The sequence below is a fragment of the Erythranthe guttata genome, chromosome 6 (genome assembly GCF_056151865.1).
Source record: "Erythranthe guttata isolate IM_541 chromosome 6, IM_541, whole genome shotgun sequence".
Taxonomy (NCBI): Eukaryota; Viridiplantae; Streptophyta; class Magnoliopsida; order Lamiales; family Phrymaceae; genus Erythranthe; species Erythranthe guttata.
In genome coordinates this window covers 1279119-1294010 of record NC_142538.1, presented here as the reverse complement: position 1 = coordinate 1294010, position 14892 = coordinate 1279119, and the positions used below count along the sequence as shown (strand labels likewise).

General features: G+C 37.0%; 5 protein-coding genes across 5 annotated transcripts; 2 read left to right on the top strand and 3 right to left on the bottom strand.

Moving 5' to 3' along the window:
- The first annotated feature begins 282 nt into the window (after positions 1-282).
- On the top strand, positions 283-2318 carry LOC105971622 (putative polygalacturonase). Its single transcript, XM_012996475.2, has 6 exons — positions 283-316; positions 392-700; positions 804-915; positions 997-1171; positions 1254-1324; positions 1427-2318. Exons 1-6 carry the CDS (start codon positions 290-292, stop codon positions 2110-2112), a joined length of 1380 nt encoding a protein of 459 aa, XP_012851929.1. The 5' UTR covers positions 283-289; the 3' UTR covers positions 2113-2318.
- Positions 2216-4188, bottom strand: LOC105971624 (putative serine/threonine-protein kinase At1g01540). The gene is made up of 6 exons (XM_012996476.2): positions 3604-4188; positions 3396-3503; positions 3195-3317; positions 2928-3098; positions 2709-2838; positions 2216-2615 (listed from the first exon to the last, which is right to left on the bottom strand). Exons 1-6 carry the CDS (start codon positions 4161-4163, stop codon positions 2397-2399), a joined length of 1311 nt encoding a protein of 436 aa, XP_012851930.1. The 5' UTR covers positions 4164-4188; the 3' UTR covers positions 2216-2396.
- Positions 4189-4998: 810 nt separating this feature from the next.
- On the bottom strand, positions 4999-8293 carry QC (glutaminyl cyclase). Its single transcript, XM_012996852.2, has 11 exons — positions 7832-8293; positions 7274-7330; positions 6801-6836; positions 6533-6597; positions 6317-6380; positions 6119-6236; positions 5802-5899; positions 5647-5717; positions 5522-5549; positions 5362-5416; positions 4999-5283 (listed from the first exon to the last, which is right to left on the bottom strand). The coding sequence occupies exons 1-11, from the start codon at positions 8111-8113 to the stop codon at positions 5174-5176; spliced, it is 984 nt and encodes a 327-aa protein (XP_012852306.1). The 5' UTR covers positions 8114-8293; the 3' UTR covers positions 4999-5173.
- A 932-nt stretch (positions 8294-9225) lies between these two features.
- Positions 9226-12204, top strand: LOC105971856 (heat shock protein 83). Its single transcript, XM_012996767.2, has 3 exons — positions 9226-9752; positions 10035-10315; positions 10465-12204. The coding sequence occupies exons 1-3, from the start codon at positions 9488-9490 to the stop codon at positions 12019-12021; spliced, it is 2103 nt and encodes a 700-aa protein (XP_012852221.2). The 5' UTR covers positions 9226-9487; the 3' UTR covers positions 12022-12204.
- A 345-nt stretch (positions 12205-12549) lies between these two features.
- Positions 12550-14572, bottom strand: LOC105971823 (small ribosomal subunit protein eS10z). The gene is made up of 5 exons (XM_012996726.2): positions 14421-14572; positions 14277-14325; positions 13888-14167; positions 13360-13498; positions 12550-12818 (listed from the first exon to the last, which is right to left on the bottom strand). The coding sequence occupies exons 1-5, from the start codon at positions 14421-14423 to the stop codon at positions 12750-12752; spliced, it is 540 nt and encodes a 179-aa protein (XP_012852180.1). The 5' UTR covers positions 14424-14572; the 3' UTR covers positions 12550-12749.
- Positions 14573-14892: the final 320 nt, after the last annotated feature.

Here is a 14892-nt window from a genome sequence, read left to right as displayed (position 1 = left end):
GGGGCAATCGAAACTTTTCGAATTCGAATTAAGTAATAACATCTTTTTACTTTCAAATGAATAACGAAAAGCAAAACAATTAATATTCCACCAAAAGGGAATGGAAAAACGAACGTTAATTACATTTGCTTATATTTTACGAAGAACAAACGAAAGGCGAGATACTAGGAAGGACTTTTTTCCTTACTTTATCCAAAGAAAGACTAGATTAATTATGTGGAAATGATCATAGATAAAATGTTGCTATATAAACCGATGCTTTCTCCCTTTTGAATTATCGATCATCAAAATGTGTTCTTATTACAAGAATAATCTTGTAAGTATCTTCCTTTAGATTCATTTTATTCGATTTTTTTTTTTAAATTGTGTATGATATGTGATGTTATTACAGATTTTGGAGGGATTTGTGATTTGTTTGGTACTAGGATTGGTGTGTGTGAGTGGAGCTGAAAAAGTCGAATATAAGGCGTTCGAATGCAGAAAGCACAGTGCGGTATTGACGGATTTTGGAGGGAAAGGAGATGGTGTGACGTCAAACACAGCTGCATTCAAGGCAGCAATTGCTAACCTCAGCAAGCTTGCATCCGACGGTGGCGCTCAGCTCATCGTGCCACCTGGCAAATGGCTCACCGGATCGTTTAATCTTACCAGCTATTTCACACTCTACATTCACAAGGATGCTGTTCTTCTTGCATCTCAGGTTGTATTCTCTTCTAGCCTCCATGCATACACTCTTATTACCTAAAAATTAAAAATAAAATAACATAGAATTGATATGATTTATATGTATGGAATAATTGTAGGACGAATCGGAATATCCACTAATCGATCCATTGCCCTCGTATGGAAATGCTGCTGGGAAAAGGTTTGCCGGTCTTATTTTCGGAACAAACCTTGAAAATGTCGTCGTTACAGGTACTTAATTACTACAATTTAAGTCCCTTTTTTTTAATTCAAGAACCATAAGGCACTGTTTGGCGATAATCTTGTTTTCAGGAGGAAACGGAACAATCGACGGGCAAGGCGAAATATGGTGGAAGAAATTCAAGAGTCATAAGCTTAAAAACACAAGACCTGCATTGATCGAAATCATGAACTCGACTATCGTCCAGATTACTAATCTTACGATGATCAACTCTCCGTCGTCGCACGTCCACCCTACGTACTCCAAGTATGCCCCTCGTTTTAGATGGTTATTTATTTTATTTTTTTCCCGATACGCGTTTTTTTTACCGTTTTCGATAAATTTGTAGCGGTGTCATAATTGAAAGCCTAACTATTATTGCCCCAACTGATTCTCCAAACACAGTTGGCATCAATCCAGGTTCCATATTATAACTGTTAATTATTTCTATAATATACCTGAATTTATGCGTTGCTGATTATCTAATTAGTTTAGATTTTTCTTGTATGTATATATAATTAGATTCGTGTGAAGACACGCGCATAGTAAGATGCTACATTGTATCGGGAGACGACTGCGTTGCAGTGAAGAGCGGGTTGGACCAGTACGGAATCAAATACGATAAGCCCACAGAATCCCTAGCCATTCGTAGGCTGACGTGTACTTCCCCCAATAATGCCGCAATTGCCCTCGGCAGCGAGATGTCCGGCGGGATCCAGGACGTACGCGCCGACGGCGTCCACGCCGTCAATTGCAAGGCGGCGGTCAGAATCGAAACCGCCCCCGGCCGCGGGGGATACGTGAAGGAGGTATACTTCAGGAACGTGACGTTGGACGCCGTCAAGTACGCGTTCTGGTTGACGGCATCCAACGGGCCCCACCCGGACGAGGGCTTCGATCGGAAAGCCCTCCCCGAAGTTAAAAACATAACTTTGATGAACGTGGTTGGAAAGAATGTCTCAATGGTTGGGAATCTCGCCGGGATTGCTGGGGATCCGTTCATCGGGATTTGTATCTCGAATGTGACGGTTGAGATGGCGGCGGAGAAGAAGTTGCCGTGGAATTGTAGCGATGTTAGCGGGATTTCGAGTGGAGTTAGCCCTAAGGCGTGCGATTTGTTGCCGGAGAAACGAGAGGAGTGCTTTTACCCTCCGATATGGCAAATGATGCAGATCGACTGGATTCATTTCAAGACCTGCTCCACTTGATGCCGGAAAAGAAAAATTCGGATCGAAATCGACGGAATTCGTAATTTCAAAATTTTTAGTTACATGCAGCATATATATAATAATATTGATATTATAAGGATAATTTCGTAAAAAATGGAATTTTGGGAAATATTTTCAGAAATGAAATCGGATCGTAAGTCAGAATCTAAATCTAATATATCTTCCAATTAAGTTCCAAAAAAAAACCGGAAATTGAAACGTTCGGAATGAAAAGTATTGTTCCAAAATTTCCACTACTACAAATTAAATAACTGTTAGGTAAACTAAACAAGATTGGTAAGTAGTAAATCACGAGGTTGAAGCATACATAAAATTTCTCCGATTTTAGGCCTCTTTTCGATTTCGAAATCCACACAACGAAGAGCTACGAGCAGGACTCGTTTGAGTTCCTTTATCGAGGGCAGTTCCGGCAATTTTGGGTCGATTATAAGATCGAAGTTTTCGTCTGCTACATTGGATTTCATCCAATCAACCAAGTATTCCTACACAATTAATAACAAAATTCACTTGCATATACTTACAAAAAAAATGCATAATATTTTATCATATATATATAGAGATAATACGAGAGCCACCTCGATTTCGTTGACGGTCGATTCTATGGCGGATTTGCCGGAAACTATCTCCATTATAAGTACCCCATAGCTGTAAATGTCACTCTTCTCATTTAAATAGCGAATAGAATCGTATTCCGGAGCGATATAGCTGCACGTATCCAACACGATATGTTAGTAATAGGACAACCGAAAAATCGATTAAATCTATTAATTGATTTTTTTTGTTTTCATATTTACCCTGACATTCCTTTTGGAGGAGCTGAGGTATTTTTCCACTCATGGCCTAAGAATTTGGTGATTCCAAAATCAGAAATCTTGGGATTCCATTGTTGATCGAGGAGTACATTGCTCGATTTTAAGTTGCCGTGGACAAGTGGTGGCTCGGTATCTTCGTGGAGGTAAGCTAAACTGAAGAAACAATCACACAAACTCAATTTAAAAAAAAAAAAACATAAATAGTAGAAAACAAGACAGATGAAAAAAATCGAGTTAAGAGCGCGCAACCCTTTGGCAATTCCTATGATGATCGACATTCGAACGTTCCAAGTTAACGGCTTAACTTCCCCCGTGCATCGATGCAGCCACCGATCAAGATTCCCATTGTCCACATATTCATTCACAAACACCCTAATTTCAAAACAACAACAAAAAAATTATTATTATTACTTTCTAGCAATGAAACTAAGTTGTGAAGAAACCAAGAACCTGTTTGTTCCTTCAGCACAATATCCGAGCAATTTCACCAAATTCCGGTGGCGAATCGACAACAACGCCTCGACTTCTCTCGCAAAGGCTTTCCTTCCTCCTCTTCCCCTGTCAATTTTTATTAGCAATAAACCTCACAATTTAAACAAAACAAAAAAAAAGGTTATTATTAATTACAACAACATATATACATATAAACAAATTCAACCTGTTATTAAACAACTTCTTGACAGCAACTTGAGTAGTGTTGCTATCCCTCAACCAACCATGAAAAACAACTCCGTATTCTCCGGTCCCGATAATATTATCATACGCCAATCCGTTTGTAGCTTCTTCGATCTCCCTCAACTTGTATACGTACTCGGGCGCCCCGTCAAATTGCCCCACGTTATTTTTACTACTATTATTATTATTATTACTACTATTAATATTATCGTCGTCACTAGGCCAGTGGTCGTAGTACATGACGTGTTTTTTTCCGGTGGTTTCGACGGCGCCGCCCGTCTCTATATCCGGTTTGGTTCGGGACGATGATTGACGCCGCTCCATGGCGAAATTGTTGTTTGGCAATGGTGTCGGGGCATGTTTTTTCGATGATTTTTTACCGTGTGTTCGGAATCGACAAGAGATGTAAACGAAAGTGAGGACGAGAAGAAGTACGAGTGCTAAGACGGTGCACGTGGTTATTGCAACCCATAGTTTGAGTCCGAAAAATGATGTTTGCTTCAAGAGGATGTGCTTGATTGATGATGCATCGAATGCCGCCATGTTTGATTTGTTCAGAGGAGAGAGAGATGAGATGAGAGAGATTGTAACAAACCCTATTACAGTAGTTTAGATTCAGTGAAACTCTTTTTTTTTTTTTTTTTTTTTTTTTTTTTTCAAATTCAAACGGCCGGGAGATAACTAAGTACAGACGATATGATCAATTGGTGGGAAAGAATTTTGATTTAAGTCGAGTTTTCATGATTTTTATTTCATTGTAAAAGCGTGTTACAGATGAGAGGGGAACCTTATCGTTCTTAACAAACGGGCTATTTTGACTTGTTTTAGATAATTTCAAAATTGGAATAAAAAAAACTTTATTAAAAAAATAAAAGAGAATAAAATATAGAAATTCCAATAATTATTACGACCACCCTGAGGTATGGTCAAACTACAAAAAAAATCCCTTTTGTTTGGGTAATTACAGCCACCCCTCCTTTTAAATATTTTTACATAAAATTTATGTAATTCGATTATTTACCGAACCAAATCGTATATTCAGTTCGGTAAACGGTATGAAATATTGGCGTATCGAAATTTTAGTTCGGTTTCACCAATTTACCTCTGGATGGATTTTTTCGTAAGATATTACGTAGTTGAGGGGTGGCTGTAATTACCCAAACAGGAGGTGAATTTTCATAATTTGACCATAACTCAAGAAGTCGCCGTAATTTGCCCTAATATATATATTATTATAAGTGTAGTTTTCAATGAAAAAAAAATCAGAAATTAAAATTGGATCGTAAATCAGAACCTCAACATTTGGAATGAAAAACACTACTGCAAGATCAAAACTTTCGAATCAAAATCGACCTAATCAAAGAATTACTACAGCAGCTTTATTTCTTAGTGAGCATATTATTAAGACCAATATTCAGTGTTTCTAATACAAGCAATAGATCTCCACTAAATACAGGTATACATTACCACTAAATTTACAAGAAAAGTATATTCTTTTCCAGAAATGGTTAAAAGAAAATTCCAAATAAGAATGTTTTTTCGTCGTATGGTTATCAGAAATGAGTTGGAGGCAGCATACACAGACTCTCGATATCACCGCTGAATGGTTTCTTCATTGCGTTCACCTTTATCTCGTATAGCTTCGGCCATAACTTTCCAGTCACTGTTATTTTAAAAAAAAAAAATCAATTATATACGGAAAGGAAAGAGAGATGACACGAACATAAATTGTGGAGCTTACCGAAAATACGGTTCTGTTTTGGGTCCCACGCAATGCCGTTCAAAACATCAACGTTCTGAAAATTTTAAGTCGAATTTTAAATTATTATATTTGTATCGAAAGGGTATGCTGGTACGTAAACGTATTCGACTAGCTACTTTAATCATGTGAAATGTATTACCTCGTGTCCAGTGGCTACCAGTCTTTCCCTGTCATACAATTAACAATTAACCGAGAAAATCGAATAATGGGGGAAACGATTTATCCGATGAAAGAATATTTTAAATATGAAAACGAAGACAGAACCTTAGTTGTGGAAGGTAGATCCATCCCAATACAACACCGTCTTTACCCGATATTCTCGCAATGCAGTCCGTCTAGCAGAGTGAGAAAAAGATATACATATATAAATAAATGAATAAATAAATAAAACAAGGAATAGTAGAGATTATGTGACAAACCTGCCAAACATTTGCCCATACTTCACCGTTCACATACTCCAGTTCGTTTAGGTTGTGTACTTCATTTCCTTTGTACTTGACCGTATGCTTTTCAACAACTGCGTTACGTAATACAAAAATAAATCAAATCAGTGGGGACGATTTAATAGGTAAAACTGAAATTTCAATATCGAGTTCAAAGAACCATCTGCCATATTTTCCATCTAAATTACGGGCCCTTATTGGACTTGTATTTTATTCCACTCCAAAATTCAAATTTTACGGCTTACTGAATTAGATATGTGATACAAGAACCGGAATTAGTGATGTTTTAATACCTTTCAATGTGTGAGGGTCAATCTGATACAAGGTTGAAGTTCCATCGCTCCCGAATAGAATTTTTTCATCAGTTGTTAATCCCCAACCATCTTGCATTGGATTAGTGAATGTCTTAATCTGCAGAAAATACTAACCAATAATGAACATGCATGATAAAAATGATTCGGAAAAAGGATGAAAAGGGTGGAAGCACAAACATTGCTTAAGTTATTTCGATCATATATGAAACCAGTTTTCGTCAACCAAGCAACTTGAATCAACCTACAAAAGTACATTGGATTAATATATTAGAACTTTCGACGCACTACTAACAGCTAAAAGATGAACTTTCTAGCAGTTAGAAATAACATGGGCTTAATTTAAATTAAGATCTTTATACAGAACAGAGAAAAGAATATACTTTGAACACAAACCTTTCGCCAAAAAGAGTCAAGCCCTCCCCGAAGTAAGATCTGTGCATGCTGTGAATAGCCTCAACCTATAAACGGGAAACACAAGTTAATCAGATATATGTAACTCTACCTAGTTTATCCAGATGTTTGCTAATGCTTATCAATTCACAAATAATTTTTTTCCTTCTCCCACAAAAATCACAGAGATATAATAGTGAGTTAGTTTCAAGCATACACACAGAAAAAATTGAAACTCTACAACTATAGCTTGATAGATATTCTTTTTTACCTTTCCTGTGGCAAGAGCAACTCTTCGAACAGATGACTGCAATAGAAGATAAGAAACAAAAGAATAATTTTATGCGTAAGCCATTAGTCGAAAAGTAAAATGAATACAGCATTGACCTATGTAAAACCACCAACAAAAATATGGAAGTGCCTATCGGAGTAAGCAATTTACATTTTTTTTTTTAAGTTTTGATTATGCTTTCTGAAGAAATTGCATAATGTAAGACTAATAATCATGATATCATTGTTGACGGAATCGTAGAGGATTAGTCGCAAAGCCAATGTTACTGATCCACGAACAATGTAAATCATGGGACTCTTTCAATTATCTCTGATATGAAAATGTTTTTAACCGTTCGGTTTTGAAGACAATATCCCGATATGCCACGAAAACCTCAAATATAGAAGCTGTATTTATTTAACAAAAATAAAATTAAGAGAAAAGATATACAACGAAATGGGAAGAAAACTCACATGTCCATTAAGCCCAGTTGATTCGAAAAGAGTATCATTTCCTGCATACAGAAGACCCTGAAAAGGCGAAACCAATATTCCGAATCTCCATCAAAGAGAAAAATATTACACCATTCACCTCTTACATATATGACCTCAATAACCGCATTAAAAAAATTACGTATAATAAATGCATAAGTAGACAAATATGGTTCGAAACAATACCAATCATCTACATCAGGTACCGCTAACCAAAAAACGGCAACCAACAAAACTGAAGCAAAGGTTCTTTTCTATACCTCAATTATCCATTCTACCTAATTTATTTTTATAAACAATTTCACATGATGAATTAGCATCATGTTCTGAATTTTACAGGATTTAGGCTAACACAAATAAAATATCAATCGACAAGCTAAAAATAGAGAGGAATAACAAATCCAGAAAACAAAAATGATCGTGCATCAAAATATAGTAAAATTGATCATTTAACCTTTACAGAAAGATAGGTTTCTTTCAATCGGTAATTTCTAAAAATTACAACAAAAAAAATTACCAATTTATGAAATTGAAGCTAACCTGGGTGAAAGCAGATGGATCGTGGGGATACTGATTCACAGCGTCGACACTATAAATTCCACTGACGTTTGGATTCGAACCAAGCGCGCTGCGCATGTTCAATGAAACGCTTAGAAGAATCAAAACTGACATAAATAAAACAGCTGAAATCAGAAAAGGGGACATTCTGAATTTCGAGTAAAACGACGACGCATAAGGCGCCATCTGATTTTTCTGGGAGTTGTTGGGGTTTGAGTTTGTTGATCGCCTGTTATTTTTTCTCCTCAGCGATGGTGTTGTCATGGGAAGAAGAAAATAGCACACATCGAACGGCGCCGCGGTGGCAACGGGGCGGCGGTAGCGGTGGCGGGGGTGGTGGCTTTTGAGCTTTCTCGGTCAACCAGTGTCACTGGTTTTGGCTCGAGAACAAAGAGGCGTTTACGCTTTGCTGCCCACTTAATTTCGATTATGCTAATTAATTGTAATTATATATATATATAGTAATATATTTTTAATTAAGATTACAACAATTGAGGAAATCCACATTATTTGGAAATTAGTTAAATTATATCACGCAAAGATTTTCTTGAAAAAAAATAACGTGTTCACATTTATTATTACATTGTAATCAAATTACATATATATTTATCTTTCATAATTGGTGATTTGGTAACATTAACAAATAATAATTATAGAGATTCTTAAAAAATAAAAAGAAAATACCAAAATCTTAAATATAAATAATGGGCGGGCGTTGTATGTTTAAAATCAATTATATTCTCTAATTAATAGTATTCATAAATCTTGAGTCTAGCTAGTACTAGTCAATGCCAACCTTTAGGAGCAACTCGTTAAAATTGGCTAAATCTAATTTCCTATTTAATACAGTAGTTGACTCGGATATAAAATTTAATGTCATTATTAATTTGCATAAAAATCCTTCTTTTATTTCTAATAATAATAATAATAATAACCATGCAATTTTGCGAATATTTTAATCGTGTAATTTGATTAGGCGCGTTATATTTATCATTCAATTTTCTAATAAATCAACTCGAGGGTTTAATTTCCACAATTATAGAAGCTAAAGTTGAAATTTTTAATATAACGTAATTATTTAATTAATCTTATTAATCAATGATGCATTAAAATACTATTTAGAAAAGCCCATGGACTATTTATTAGCCCATGAAGCTGAATTCCATTCCCGATCCAGGCCTGCTAAATGCGATTTCAGTTCAAATACTAAAAGCCCATGGACTATTTATTTTTTTGGTTCTAGGTGATTTATTATTATTATTATTATTATTATTATAGAGCTAAATTTTATATTTATTTATTTTTGTTCAGATTTTTTTTTTGTATTAAAACTTGCATATGAGATTTATGAGTTCTGCTAAATGCGATTTCAGTTCAAATACTAAAAGCGCTGTGGGAATAAACGCGGGAAAAGAAGGGAGATGGATCAACATTCGAGGCTATGGTGGTAGGTTCCAGAATGTTCATCTCTTCGCTTCTCTCCCAATGGAACCTCCTAGAATTCTTCCGCCCAGATATATAACCCTCCTCTTCGTTTCAATTCTCCCCAGTATCAAAAAAAATCTGCTCCAGCGTTCAGTATCGGTCTCGATATAATCTTTCAAATTTCATAGTTATTTTCTGGTGAAAATAATTCAGATGGCGGACGGAGAAACCTTCGCTTTCCAGGCTGAGATCAACCAGCTATTGAGCTTGATCATCAACACATTCTACAGCAACAAGGAGATTTTCCTCCGTGAATTGATCAGCAACGCCTCCGATGCATTGGATAAGATCCGATTCGAGGGTTTGACCGACAAGACCAAGCTCGATTCTCAGCCGGAGTTGTTCATTCGTCTCGTTCCCGATAAGGTTAACAAAACTCTTTCGATTATCGACAGTGGAATCGGCATGACTAAAGCAGGTAATTCATTTGCATTTTATTTTGCCGCATTGATATTAGGTTTACGGCTTGTGTTTTGTTAGGGCTAAGTAACTGAAATTGAAATTCGTTCAGTATACCTAGATCATACTTGATGTATAGAATTCTGAAGGGGGTAAAAAGGAGGGGAATGTGAATTTTAGTTGCTGATTATGTTGTTGTTGTGAAATTTTGCAGATCTGGTGAACAATTTGGGAATATTTTAAAAAATAGGGGAATGCGAATTTTAGTTGCTGATTATGTTGTTGGTGTGAAATTTTGCAGATCTGGTGAACAATTTGGGGACAATTGCGAGGTCGGGTACAAAGGAGTTTATGGAAGCTTTGCAAGCTGGTGCTGACGTGAGCATGATCGGGCAGTTTGGTGTTGGTTTCTACTCTGCTTACCTTGTTGCAGAGAAGGTGATTGTCACAACTAAGCACAACGATGATGAACAGTACATTTGGGAATCGCAAGCTGGTGGTTCGTTCACCGTTACAAGGGATGTTGATGGTGAGCAGCTTGGCAGGGGAACTAAGATCACTCTCTTCTTGAAGGAAGATCAGGTAAATAAACAAATCCAGACCTGTTGAATATTACTCATATGATTGAAATTAATAAAATATCAAGATGATTGAGCATTTGTATTTGTGTAGATGTGTTGATTAGGCATTCTAAATTGATGGTGATGATTGTGTTTACTGTGTGTATGCAGTTGGAATACCTTGAGGAGAGGAGGATCAAGGATCTTGTGAAGAAGCACTCTGAATTCATTAGCTACCCCATCTACCTATGGACTGAGAAAACAACTGAAAAGGAGATTAGCGATGACGAAGATGACGAACCAAAGAAGGAAGATGAAGGCGATATTGAGGAGGTAGATGAGGAGAAAGAGAAAGACAAGGGGAAGAAGAAGAAGATCAAGGAGGTTTCTCATGAATGGGAGCTCATCAACAAGCAGAAGCCCATTTGGCTCCGAAAGCCGGAGGAGATAACAAAAGACGAATACGCCTCCTTCTACAAGAGCCTGACAAATGATTGGGAGGACCATCTTGCTGTCAAACACTTCTCTGTCGAGGGTCAGCTTGAATTCAAAGCCGTTCTTTTTGTCCCGAAGCGTGCCCCGTTTGATCTCTTCGACACCCGCAAGAAGATGAACAACATCAAACTCTACGTTAGGAGAGTGTTCATCATGGATAACTGCGAGGAGCTCATCCCAGACTACCTCGGATTTGTCAAAGGTGTGGTGGATTCTGACGACTTGCCGCTCAACATCTCTCGTGAGACTCTGCAGCAGAACAAGATTTTGAAGGTTATCAGAAAGAATCTTGTGAAGAAGTGCATTGAAATGTTCAACGAGATTTCGGAGAACAAGGAGGATTACAACAAGTTCTACGAGGCGTTTGCCAAGAATTTGAAGCTGGGCATCCACGAAGACAGCCAAAACAGGGCTAAGTTGGCTGACTTGCTCAGATATCACTCGACCAAGAGCGGAGATGAGTTGACTAGCTTGAAGGACTATGTGACAAGAATGAAAGAGGGTCAAAAGGACATTTACTACATAACGGGCGAAAGCAAGAAAGCCGTTGAGAATTCTCCCTTCTTAGAGCGGCTCAAGAAGAAAGGCTACGAGGTTCTTTACATGGTGGATGCAATAGACGAGTACGCTGTGGGGCAGCTCAAAGAGTACGACGGCAAGAAGTTGGTATCCGCCACTAAAGAAGGATTGAAGCTAGAAGACGAAACCGAGGAAGAGAAAAAGAAAAGGGAGGAGAAGAAGAAGGCATTTGAGAGCCTCTGCAAGGTTATTAAAGACATTCTTGGAGACAGGGTTGAAAAGGTTGTTGTTTCGGACAGGATTGTCGATTCGCCTTGCTGTCTGGTGACAGGGGAGTATGGTTGGACTGCGAATATGGAGAGGATAATGAAGGCTCAGGCTTTGAGGGACAGTAGCATGGGCTCTTACATGTCGAGCAAGAAGACGATGGAGATTAATCCTGATAATGGCATTATGGAAGAGTTGAGGAAGAGAGCTGAGGCGGATAAGAATGATAAATCGGTTAAGGATCTTGTGATGCTGCTGTTTGAGACTGCTTTGTTGACTTCTGGTTTTAGTTTGGATGATCCGAACACGTTTGCTTCGAGGATCCATCGGATGTTGAAGCTTGGTCTGAGTATTGATGAGGTGGAGGAGGAATCTGGTGAGGATGTGGAGATGCCTGGTTTGGAGGAAGAGGGTAATGAGGAGAGCAAGATGGAGGAGGTTGATTAAATGGTGAAAATAAAATGGCAATTGGATTTAGATTTTCTGAACAGTTTTCTGAGTTTTAGTTTTGTTTTCAGAGAGGTTGAAAAAGATTGTGTCAAGTTTTTGTTGTCTTTTTCCTTTTCGTATTACTTAAATTTGATGGTGATGTATCTTAGTTGGTTGCTTTAATGCAATTCATGTTCAAAACCTTGTTTCTGAAAGAAATTCTTTTTTTTTTTTTTTCTGAAACAAAGATTTAATAATAATCTTGGCACCAACCCTCATTAGGAGAGTTGGTACCTACCAATAGGGTAACTGTCTAGGGTTTGAGTCCTCCACTCCCCTACTTCCCCTCCTAATGGACTAGGATTTACTCAAAAAAGAAAAAAAAAATCTTGGCAAAAAAAAAAACTTGAAAATTTTGGAAATTGTAATTATAGATTATCGAAGCAGAATAAAATTTCTAAAAATTATCATTTTCAAGAAACAAAATCTAAAAACTATCAAAATATAGAAAGTTCGCACTATGTAACAGAGAAATACCAGACACAATTTTGTAAAAAAATCAGAAATATCATAGTAGGCAAAAGCAGAGGCCTAAAGAAAGTGTTGTTCATTCAGCAAAAACAAAATTGTAGACGAACATGGAAGTACAGTTCAATATTCCGGTGCAAAATATAAGTTAATGGTCCACATAATTCCATCACATGGAATCCTAACAAAAACTACAAGGAAATGAACACATTGTGAATTTAACTAGAAGGTGCACCTCCACCAAAGCCACCTGAGCCCCGTCCAAAACCTGGGCGTCCACCAGCACCCTACACATTCAATAAAAAGTTAATTTTACACATGTGATGCAATCACAAGACCAAGTTTCCATTGCCACGTGATTATACAATATCAGTGTTTGATAAGCAAAAAGTGGTAAGCGCAGACAAATTTCAATATCCTAGTGAGTGCGGAGTTCTAAACAAGAAACTTATCAAACCCTCGTATCATAAACAAAAAAAAAGAAGGTTGGTTGGTATAGATAATGAATCATAATAATCTAAATGTAGGATAGCTGCATAATGACTCTCCAGCAGGTTAATCTTGCAAAACTGAAACTATAGTAACAAGATAAAGATTCAAAAGCACGAGAACCAACATAATGTTCTTGGCAATATTAGAAAAGTTACAGCTATATATGCAAAGAAGAACGAACATACGTGTGCTATAAAAAAATAAAAAAGCGCCACAAAGTAAAATCAGGCTTTTGAACAAGAATTAAAGAACACAGACATCACAGACAATCAATTGAACAGAAAATAAACAGTTAAAAACTGATTACTATAAACACAACAAGAAAAGTATAATTACCCTGAAGGCAGGCTGGTAATCAGCAGGAGCTCCACTTTTCTCACCACCGAATTCACCTGGTGGCCCTCCTCTTGGCCCACCACGGTAACCCTCTCGGTCACCAAATCTTGGTCTATCACCCTCAAATCTAGGAGGACCACTGTCACAATAAACAAATTACATTAGAAACATCCATTGAAACACTAAAATAATAAATATGAATTCGCGAACAAATGATAAATCCCTCTTAGCAATATCACAGAACACGCCAAAGCAGAACTCAATAACACAACATAACATAAGCAGATTTCAGTTAATGTGTCTACGAATCAGAGAGCACACTAACACATCCTAACTAAAGAATTATATACGATAGCCAATATTCATACATTACGATTAAATAAAACATACGAGCTTTATAGTTTCATTTTCATGACCAATAATACAACAGCATTACAATCATTCAATTCAGTAATTGCAACATCACGAACATACAATATCGATAAATTAAGGACGATAAGAACATTAATTGATAAAAAAAAATTATACCGAGGGCGATCCCCTGGGGGTCCACCCATGGGGCGGCCGAGGGGCTTGGCAGACTTCTTCAGCGTGGCGGGGACGATTTCCGATGGAAGGTTGAGGTATGTGCGGAGGAACTCAATTCCGTCGTTGGTGAGATACCAGTAGTAATGCATCCATGCGAAGGTCTCACGAACATACTCCTTCGATTTGAAGCTCTGCATAAGCTTAATCACCTGCAGATTCGGTACATCAATGTCTGGGTGCTTGGCCAAATTGAAATCCTTTTTCGCGAAGCACACACCCTCTGTACGTAGAGAAATAAAAAAACACAGAAAATTGAATTTCAATAACCATTATCCATGTAAATTAAGCGACCAGAGAATTATAAAAAAAAATTGAAAATTCAGTGTTACCCTGGAAGAGGTATTTGGAGATCTCTCTCCGATTTTTCTCCGAAATGATCTGCAACAAAAATACAATAAGGAAACATGTAAATTACGTCGAATTTGAAGTAGGAAAATGGTTGAAAAGTTTAATGAGAGAGAAGAAAGCTCGACCATGGCTGCTAAGAGATTTGCTTGAAGGATAGAACCGAATGAAGAAGATGCAGCAGCTACTGAATGAAAGGAAACCCTAGATAAAGGAATTAGGGTTTTTTTATATGGGTTTTATGTGCAAAGAAAAAACGTGCAGGCCCAATAAAATAAACAAAACTCAAGCCCATAAGTACATAAGTATAAATAGACGGAAAATTCTAATAAGTACGATTCATCAAAGAAAATAAAAAATACAGGAGATTGGTTCAACTAAATTCAATTATAATTTTATTATTTCATTTTTTAATTTTTTTAAATAAATATATTGTAAATATACATTTAATTAATTATCCACAGTAGTATAAAAATATGGATTCATCATTCAGCCCAAATCACGGTTTTGGTTTTCTTGTGATCAACGGGCCTGAACAATAGTCTAGGCCCTAATTCAACCGGTCAGATGGGCCATTAGGCCCAATACATTCAATTTTAA